Source organism: Macrobrachium nipponense, chromosome 9 (assembly GCF_015104395.2).
Source record: "Macrobrachium nipponense isolate FS-2020 chromosome 9, ASM1510439v2, whole genome shotgun sequence".
NCBI classification, from domain to species: domain Eukaryota; kingdom Metazoa; phylum Arthropoda; class Malacostraca; order Decapoda; family Palaemonidae; genus Macrobrachium; species Macrobrachium nipponense.
The window spans coordinates 59,031,578-59,041,206 of NC_061110.1; the positions used below are offsets into that span (position 1 = coordinate 59,031,578).

The window sequence follows — 9,629 nt, forward strand, 5'->3', positions numbered from 1 at the left end:
ACTACGCTACAGCGTTGCCATGTCATACATGGTTGTAAATGGGCGAATCGGTTTCCCCATAGGCTACAGCGCAATTAGGAGGCCCACACGCTTTACGGCAGAAAGAAAACAACGACGGCGAACAATGCAGGTGACCCTAGCGCTTACCCTGCAGTAGTCACCATGGGTCCCACGTGCAATGCTTGGAGCTACGTCAGGTGACATTTGGCTTGACCACCCACGACTTGTTTTGAACATTTCAAAACTGGAGCGGGCTACGGCGCCTAGTGGGCGGAGCTTAGAGCCCGGACGACCCGTCACCGTACGTCTACGTATGTTTTATGTTACATTTACGGTTTACTGGCGTAAGCTATTGCCAACTACCAATTTCCGCTCATGCGTGGGTGTGCATGCGTTGATACGTGAATGTGTGACCTTAGCATCACCAGCTATTCAAGGTCATTTCACCGCGATGATGCCCACGATCCACATACGTGAGCATACACTGTCGTGATACGTGAATGTGTGACCCCGGCATAATGCCCGTTTCACACCTCGATATCTGAACAGTGGCATCAACGGCTAAGAGCGCGATTTATGGGTGTACTGCCCTACGGTGACTTATTCACACCACAGGTCAACCACACATACATACCGGTTTGTAAACCGTAGCAGAGATTTGCAAACCCTATTCACATACGATTAATACCCTTAGACTCTGAGGGATATCGTCATTAGTCCAACTGAGGGATATCGTCATTAGTCCATTCTCAACCGTTCTACGTGCACCATACCTTTTCTCTTGGCTGGAACGTACACCGTCACTATCCAGTAAGTATCATCTTAACCACTTCCGTTTTCTTAAACATGTAGCGAATATTAAATGGTAAAAAGCAATAAGATTCATCTGTATATCGAATAAGTGTTCGTATAAAAAATAATGCCCCAGTTGGAAGAAGAATATATTACAAAGTCATTATCATTCCCTTTCAGATATGGGTAATAGCACAAGTAGTGAATTATCCGTCGATGAAGTACCCACCCAGGTCAGGAAACATTACTACTACGGCGTCGGGGCCCCCAACTCAATTATTAGGAAGGTTAAAACGGGTCAAGATCGTGAAGAGGATGCAGCAACTCCCACTGGGGACCCTCAACAATGCAATCCTGTACATGCTTCATCGGATATCCCTGCTTCACCACCGCCGCCGCCGCCCATGGCTGAGAATGAACAAGTGTCACAACCCGTCACGGATGAACCACCTGGTCAAGGTATGTAAGTCGGACGCGATGTATTTATTTAATAATAGTTCCCGAGTCCATAGAAACGCGGAATCTTTTTCCCCGTTTTCCTGTTTTCTTGTTTCAAATACATTTGCAAACGTATACAAAAATCAATGGGTAGGGTAAAAAATAGGTGTATATTTATTCACAACGATTTATTTACCACATAAAAGACAGTGACAAATTTGCATAAATCCAATACATTAATCATCGTCAGACTGCCTCATCACGCATCCCAATATAATGTCTACATGTATCCTTATGATAACTCGAATATTTCGAAACGTGTTTAAGAGAAAACGACGAAGACGTCATAGTTTACCGCTTCCGTTCACAGGGATCGATTCTCATATGTCATCCTGAAATAAGTTAAAATGTGATATGATTTGAGGTGTGATATATATACATATATACAATATATTATTAATAGAATGTGAATGAGGTAATATAAAAAACAAAAGAAAAATGCAGTTACCTCGGTTTTTTAAGATGCGAAGACACTCCTTGTATGTAATGGCACCTTACCCCCTGATCTCCAGTGCGAACATTTAAACTTTTTCAAATATTTAAAATAATATTCCGTTATCCATTTATCGTTACCTCTTAAACGAGTGAATGAGAATACATTTTGTATTAAAGACAATACTTTTTTCGCGCCACGGTGACTCACGCAATGAACAAAAAATGCAACTTAAAGACCGCATTTGTACGATTTATCCTGTTGTATCTGTCTTATTATTCAATAGATGCTATAGTCAGGATGTGCATATATAAATTTAGAGAAGTCATTCGAATAAACTTTTGGATTTATGCCGTAACTATCGAAAAAGATTACATTTCTAGGTGATTTTTCCACGTAAAAACATACCCAATGACCGATAATATTAACATTGGTGGATAAAGATAATGTATTAGATATAAAAATTAAAGGTTTAACTCTATTTTTTGGTAGGGTAAATAATCCTACTTCATCCGAAGCGAACACACCTAAATATTTAACGCGATCACTGAGTGAACCTTTTAAACTTATTTCAATTTCTTTCGTATCCATTCCATTTAACCTCTAACATCACACTGAATAACCCTATCCGAATCCACCGTTAAAATACCCTTCGTTTCCCCGAAAAGTAAAATAACACAGGGGTTCGGAGTGCCCGTACCCAACCTGATCGATATTCGCAGGTTTGCTGAAATTTCCACGGGCATTGAATCTTCAACATCTTCCACAACAAAATTAAAACAGTAAATAGCTCTACCATTTTTAAAACTATCATAAGTGATTAGATTCTCACCGCCACCCCCTATACTTTTCTGTGTCTCGTGAAATAATTGTGTGATGGTATTAGGGAAAGTACATTGAATATTATATACAGTATTCCCATTAATGGTAATATGTATATTATTTAAATCGAAAGATTGAAAATATAGACTATTAGCCGTGTAATTACCGAAAATGTTTGCATATCAATCTTGACCAATGTGATTTTATCGGGTATGCAGCTGTTAAAAGGTTGATCAAATAAAATAGAATTTTCATTCTGTCCAATAACGCATGTTTTAAATAAAGTCTTATCAAATATATATTGTCTAGGATTAACTGTTAAAGCCTCATTTAAAGCCGACATGGCATTATAATGCGGGGTAACTCTATCGATCCATAATTTAGCTTTTTCTATATTTATCTCATTTAAATGCTCATCAGTATGGGCACCCAACACCCAGTTATTATTCGCTAATTCGAGTCTAAGCCTCAGGTCAATTGAATCCAGTAAATACATGTCTATAATCGCTATGTTCAAAAGAAGTGGAAAATACGTATACACGTCCTGCATTTTAATGCTGCTCATAACCCGTGACTCCCACCTGCTGGTTTGAGCGAATGTATTGGGCATAAATTGCTGAGTTACTCCATGTGTTACAAGATAATCATCATATAAAAACCCTGCCCAACCGGTGGTAGGTAACTCCGAGTGCTTTATCATTTTAAGCATTTTGATATATGATTGATAGTTAAATACCGGGCAGGACTCCACCAACTTTTCGTCCAAGAAAATAGAAGCAGATTTAAATAATGTATTACTTATACCATTAACGAGGGCCACGTGCGTATCATCCCCTAGTTACGTGCCACCTCTATGTAATGTGATATATAATTCTAAAGCTATACTTGACAAATCTAAGAAAGAAACTGCCACCCCATTAATGCGAAATTCGATATATTGATTAGTTAGAATTTGATTTACAGAAATATTACTAGGTGTAAAATCCAGTCTTTCCTTCGAATTAATTGAAATTTCAAAAATTCTATGTCTATTAACATTCGGGAACGATTCTGATATACCCACGATATACGAAGAAATAGGAACTTGATTACCAGTTCCGGGTACGTTAGGAACTACACTAGCCATATTTTGTGTTTATATATAATTTTAGATGAAGGGTAGAACGTGTGCGCACCCGCCGATTGTCAATTGATGAGTGAGTTACAAAAGATCGTACACGTCCTTATTATATTTACTTCTAGATTTAATGCGTATACTCTTCTTCTTCCTTCGTTTTTTCTTTCCTCCCACTTCGTTTCCTCCGTCTTCTTCTGGTACCGCTTAAAATTTGTTGTCCAGTAGTTTTGAGGGCTCTTATACCATTTCGTTTTATGGATTCTTTTAAAGGTAAACCATCGTTTACCACATCAGATAACAGATCTTCCGAATTCTTCAACTGAAGGTTTCGCAACATTAAATAGAAAAGGAAGCCCTTTACGTGCGATACCGCTTATAGCAGAAAACAGACCACTACCTCTTCTATGCCCGGGATAGAAAACGGAAATATCCTCAAACCCTGCCCCCTTCTTAAAGGGTCTGATAAAAATAGTTTTTAAAATTCCGCCTCTGAAGGAGGCGTGAATATCACTCTTATTATATTTTTTACACTACTTTTATACTCAGTGAAAATAATTTAAGCGGAGCTTCATTCACACGTTCCAGTTGACTCGAGGGTGTGATCACGAATAAGGAATGTCAAGGGTGAACATTGAATTATATACATATCTACCCATCTATTTATGCACACCTACACATCTATTTTTATCGAGGTTTTATACGGAGCAGGCAGGTAACACTCCAGTCTTTAGTGAAGTGTAAAAGATGTCCAGTTTGATCCGTGGTAATAATTGAAATCTGGTCCAAGATGTTCGTGTTCAACAATTTGTAGACTGTATTATGTATTCCTTTTCCTCTACCACTTTCAAAAGTAAAACAGTCTAATATATTGACTAGTCTCCCACCAAAAATTGTCAGTTGAACTATATCAGTATACACATATATATAATCTACCCCGCAATTATCAGGTAGGGAATCAATGGAAACGTGTTCATTCAATTCATGTCCGCCATACATTTCATAACCGGTATTAATTTGAAAACCTAATAATTTCGCAGCTTTTTCGCTAAATTTGACATATATACTTTTAACGTCCCCGGTTCTTAGTTTCCCTCTCTTGATATTTGACATAGTAATTCTTAAATCTTCATCCCAATGATACCGTTACTATTAAAATAATTTACGAAATTATCACCATAATAAACTTTCAAATAATCATAAACATCCTTATTAATAGCTCTCACAAGCCTCTTCATGTCCCCCACTAACATTGCTATTCTCGGTCTTTACAAATATTTCCACATATCACATTTATGACGTTCTGTAATAAATTCGAGAGTGAATAAATCATCTTTTGATAATATAGCGTAATAAGTACCCGGGAACATGATCGAGGCTAAACCTACTTCATATTCAACCCCGTTAGGTAATAATATAGGTGTAAGTAATCTATTTGCAAATTTTGACGATGAATTTTTGGTGTACGTGTCCAAACATCCGAGACTGCTCAAATATATGGTGTGTTCACCAGCCATGTCAGTCAAATACTACGGGAGGTATATGTCACGTACGGTGTTTATAAGAAAAAGTGTGATAGTTTTTATCTATAAGTCTTATACGTAGAGTGCATGATACAACCCCATTTTTAATAAACATTATTTCTTCACCTTTCTGATGCGATACACTGATTTTAATGCACATTCTAAAGTGAAACAGTCTAAGATGTTAACCATTTTATCGCCCAATGTGGTAGGTTGAACGATATCCGAATACATGTAAATGTATTCAACACATTGATCGTTTACAAATATATTTCTACCGCGATGAAGTCTCAACGTACTAGAACTGTATATCATATACCTCACCCTTTCATTGAAACCGAGTATATTGGCTGCTTTTTCACTGAATTTAATAGTAATTGAATCAATCGTATCAACTTTTGCTACGCCTACATTCTGATGTGGAATAATCATTCTCTTCATATCATCATTCCACGAGAATAAACCATTCCCGCGGATAGCTTCGTGAATATGCTCACGGTAAAGTATGGATAATTGTTCAATAATTTCCGTATCAAGCGATCTAGTCATTGCATTCATATCACGCCCCAACAAACCAGAAACAGACTTATTAATAAAGGTATAAACGCGTTTCCCGCAGACTCGTCATAGATCACGTTAAATTGAATGGTAAAATTACCGTCACCAGGTTTAACGGCGTAGTATATTTTCGGGAGAATGACTCCCACCATACCCACTTCATATTCCACTACTTTCGATAATGATATAGGGGTGGCTAACCTGTTGGTAAATTTACACGCTCGATTTTCGGGAAATGTACCCATACATGCACTGCTATTCACGTATACGATGTGATCACTACACATGTTGAACGTAGACTGTGTGTATAATAGCGTTTATTGGGTTAATATATACACATCTTAAAACTCCGTGTTTATGTTGTCACTCAATATTCATGAAAACGTGTTTTTTGCAGTATGCCACGCCGAAGAAAGCACCCATCCGTCTTGTGAAACCTCCATGCGCAACGGATCATCCACCGATCATGGTACATATTATTATTATTATTATTTTTGTTATTATTATTATTATTGGTATTATTATTTATATTATTCATTTTGCATCCTTTATAACACACTTGCGCCATTGTTTATTAACATACTCTTTACAGATTCCTTCGTCGATGACGTCTCATTCGATGATTCGATGGGGAGTAGTGAACAATCTCGTGTTGGAGGAGCCGGACAGGGATCTTCACTAACTAGGGAAAGAACAGAGGGAGACAAGGTGGTCAACGCCTTTCATTATTCGTCTGTGGTAGGGTCGCACATTGACGTGGCAACGAAGCTAAGTAGTAGTATAGCCCAATTGCATGATGATGTGGTTGGCACTTTCCTCGAAAGAGGAATTCAATCGGCTATGCTCTACTTACGCATTATTATCGCTATTGTGAGAATGTTAGGAGATAAGAATGAGACAATTTCCTTCTATATATGTACACCACCCATCCTAACTACGATTGATTCGATCTATGACTCCTTGGAGGAGGCTATCGAGTATGTAGCTAATAACCTCGAAGAGAGACTCAATCGTAGTGAAGGTTTGGGTTGGTGTATTACCTCGCTGGATAGGGTTGAACTTCATATCACGCGATGTGAGTTAGTGAATATTAATAACTTCAAGGCCTATCCCGAGGGAGTTCGTGGCAGACTTCAGGTTGTCAATATTCAATCCGGGTACAACTGTGTTATTACAGCGTTAGAAGCATACGTTGTACTCCGGATAACCCTCTCGCACGTATTGACAACCTCTCTCGGGACTTAACGACCAGGATGAGGAGGGGGAAATTTAATATCAAACACTTGCCAGATATGCCGTTGACTCATGTCTCTTTCAAAGCATTAGAAAAGTGGAACAACCTCAACATTTATGTTTATAGACTGTGTGAATTAGTCATGGGGAAACGGCAGAAAAAACATTGGACAGTACATCTGGCGAGGAAAGGTGGTAACCCCCGAAGCCCTCATCTGGTCACCTTGTTCAAGCAAGGGAGGGGTGAGTGTGCGGGCGGCATGTGTTACAATTGTTTGACATTGTTCAATAGTCCCACCATCCGTGATGCTCAGACTCAGGCATGCACGGCTCGAACCACTGTCAAATACCCGGATCCCGGCCAATTTAAACAATTTACCAAGGTTAAAGCTCTGCACAAAATCTCGCTCATTGCTTTCCTTGATTTTTAGGCGTATAATATTCAACCAAATGCCGAAGACAATCTGAAAATTGTAGCAAAGCAGAAAGCTTACGCTTACTGCTATGTGATCGTTGACAGTAGAACGGGTGAATATTGTACACATAGACTAGGTTATGGAGAAAAATGTGTCGATGATTTTTTGCGGAACATGAGCCGGGAATGGACATTGTTGCATGAGCGAATGCCAAGGTATCAATTGCATATGACCCTTGAATCCACCCGTAAGTTTGAAGAGAGCACCCATTGCGGGGGATGTAAAGTTGAATTCAATGCCAAGGTTACGAAAGTGCAACATCACGCACATTGCGTGGCACGGGACAACTTTGTGTGCGCACTGTGTCGTCAGAGCAATTTTAATATGAAGTTTAAGGAGACGACTTTAACAGTGTTAGTACATGATTTGTCCTATGACATTGCGCTGGTATTGAAAGAGGCGGGGGCCAAGTACGACTTTGAAATTCTAAAACGTGAGGGTAGTAAATTTTACTCGGCTAGATCAGGCAATCTTAGATGAGTGGATAGCAACAACATGATTAGAGGGACCCTTTCCAGTCTCGCATCGAGTCATATAAAACAGAAAGGTTCCCTCGAAATCACTCGTCGGTTGTTATCTAAGTACTCTAAGGATTGCCTCGATTTAGTTTTGGATACAGGTAAACAGTAATACCCTTACGATTATGTTACGGGTTTCAATGTCCTGCGAAAGCCTGGCATCCCTTCCAAGGTGTGTTTCAATTCAGAGCTTATGAGGGAAACCCTATCCATCTTTTAGATTACACTGTTTTGTACTTGTCAATGGATGAGGGATTATTAGCTGACGTCTATTTAGCCTGGAGGAATGCAGCGTTTTCTCAATTCGGACTAGACCCTGCCCATTGTCCGACTTCTACCTCTCTCTCACTTGACGCTTTCTTACGTTCTTCTAAAATCCGTCTCCCCCTCATTTCTCGTGGTGAACTTTATCAATTAATCTGTAAAAATATCCAGGGTGGTTTTTGTAGTTTAGTTCGAAGGACATGATGTACCGCTCCTATTATGACGTTCTTCAAAATCATTACTATGAAAGAGTTCAACTCCTTTATACCGACACTGACAGCTTGATCTTCTCCCTTACGACTGATAACCTTAATCATGAATTAAAGGAGGTTCTCAAACCCTATATGGACTTGAGTAATTTCCCGAAAACTCACGAATTGTATGATGAGCCACGTAAGAGGGAACTCGGCTTAGTCAAGGTTGAAATGGAGGCTGAACTTATCAGAGAATTCATCGGTGTTAAACCTATAAGGTTTATTCATATCTAACTGAAAATAGCCGTAGTATCACCTTGAAAGGTATACAAAGATGCCAGCAAAAGACCATTCCGCATGAACAGTATCGAGAAGTGACCGAGAAGAATGAGATCACTTATACACGTGTGCACAGTTTGCAAAGAGTATAAGGTACGATGTGTCATACGATCCAGTGAAAAGTGTCTCTATGTCCTTTAGAGGATAAGAGATATTATGTGACACCATATAAATCGTTGGCGTATGGTCATCCAGACATTGGTGTGAAGGAGAGGGTGGAAGGTGTGGTGGAGGTGGAGGAGGAACTAGAGGTGATAGAGGAGTTGGTGCCAGCAGCACCCTCTGTGCCTAACATTCCGCCCGCTATTCCTAGCACCTCGAGAATTCCTACTCCTCCTCCATCCCTACACCCATCTTCCAACATTCCTCTCGAGTGAAAGGGTGTTCAAAACGGCGAAGAGAGCACAGTAAAGATTCACCCCATCCTCCTGTGAAACGAGGGCGTTTCACCTTGACTTAGATGCCAATTTTGTGTTTTTGTAGTATACTTAGTTTTATTCTATCAATCTGTTAACATGACATGGTTGAATCAGTATTTACCTGTCTTATCTACATTCTGTGATGAAATAAAAAAAATTGGTAAAATCACTTGCGTAGTCGTCATGAAAAAGAATTTACCCCTGCTAGAGGAAAGATGTGTGGAAGATTTATGTATGAAGAACTTGTTGTGAAGATTTAAAAGCTTAGATGTATTAGATGAATTATCTTTCACACACGACCGGGAAACTGGGGAAGATATGTGTGGTAAATACTAGCAATGTGTCTCGATGATGTATTATTTTCGTAAAACGAATGTATATCATGTCTGTGTATTCTTTTGTACACCTTTTCCAGTGTATTCTTGTATGACTTTGAATGGGATATT

At 39.1% G+C, this 9,629-nt stretch overlaps 1 protein-coding gene across 1 annotated transcript; it reads left to right on the forward strand.

Moving 5' to 3' along the window:
- Positions 1-974: 974 nt before the first annotated feature.
- On the forward strand, positions 975-9,141 carry LOC135218074 (uncharacterized). The gene is made up of 2 exons (XM_064254216.1): positions 975-1,251; positions 8,906-9,141. The coding sequence occupies exons 1-2, from the start codon at positions 975-977 to the stop codon at positions 9,139-9,141; spliced, it is 513 nt and encodes a 170-aa protein (XP_064110286.1).
- Positions 9,142-9,629: the final 488 nt, after the last annotated feature.

Bases quoted from the DNA above. Each gene is read 5' to 3' on its own strand.
- LOC135218074 (XM_064254216.1), top strand. From the start codon at position 975: ATGGGTAATAGCACAAGTAGTGAATTATCCGTCGATGAAGTACCCACC. The intron at 1,252-8,905 runs GTATGTAAGTCG...TATGTCCTTTAG, and splicing joins GGATGAACCACCTGGTCAAG to AGGATAAGAGATATTATGTG.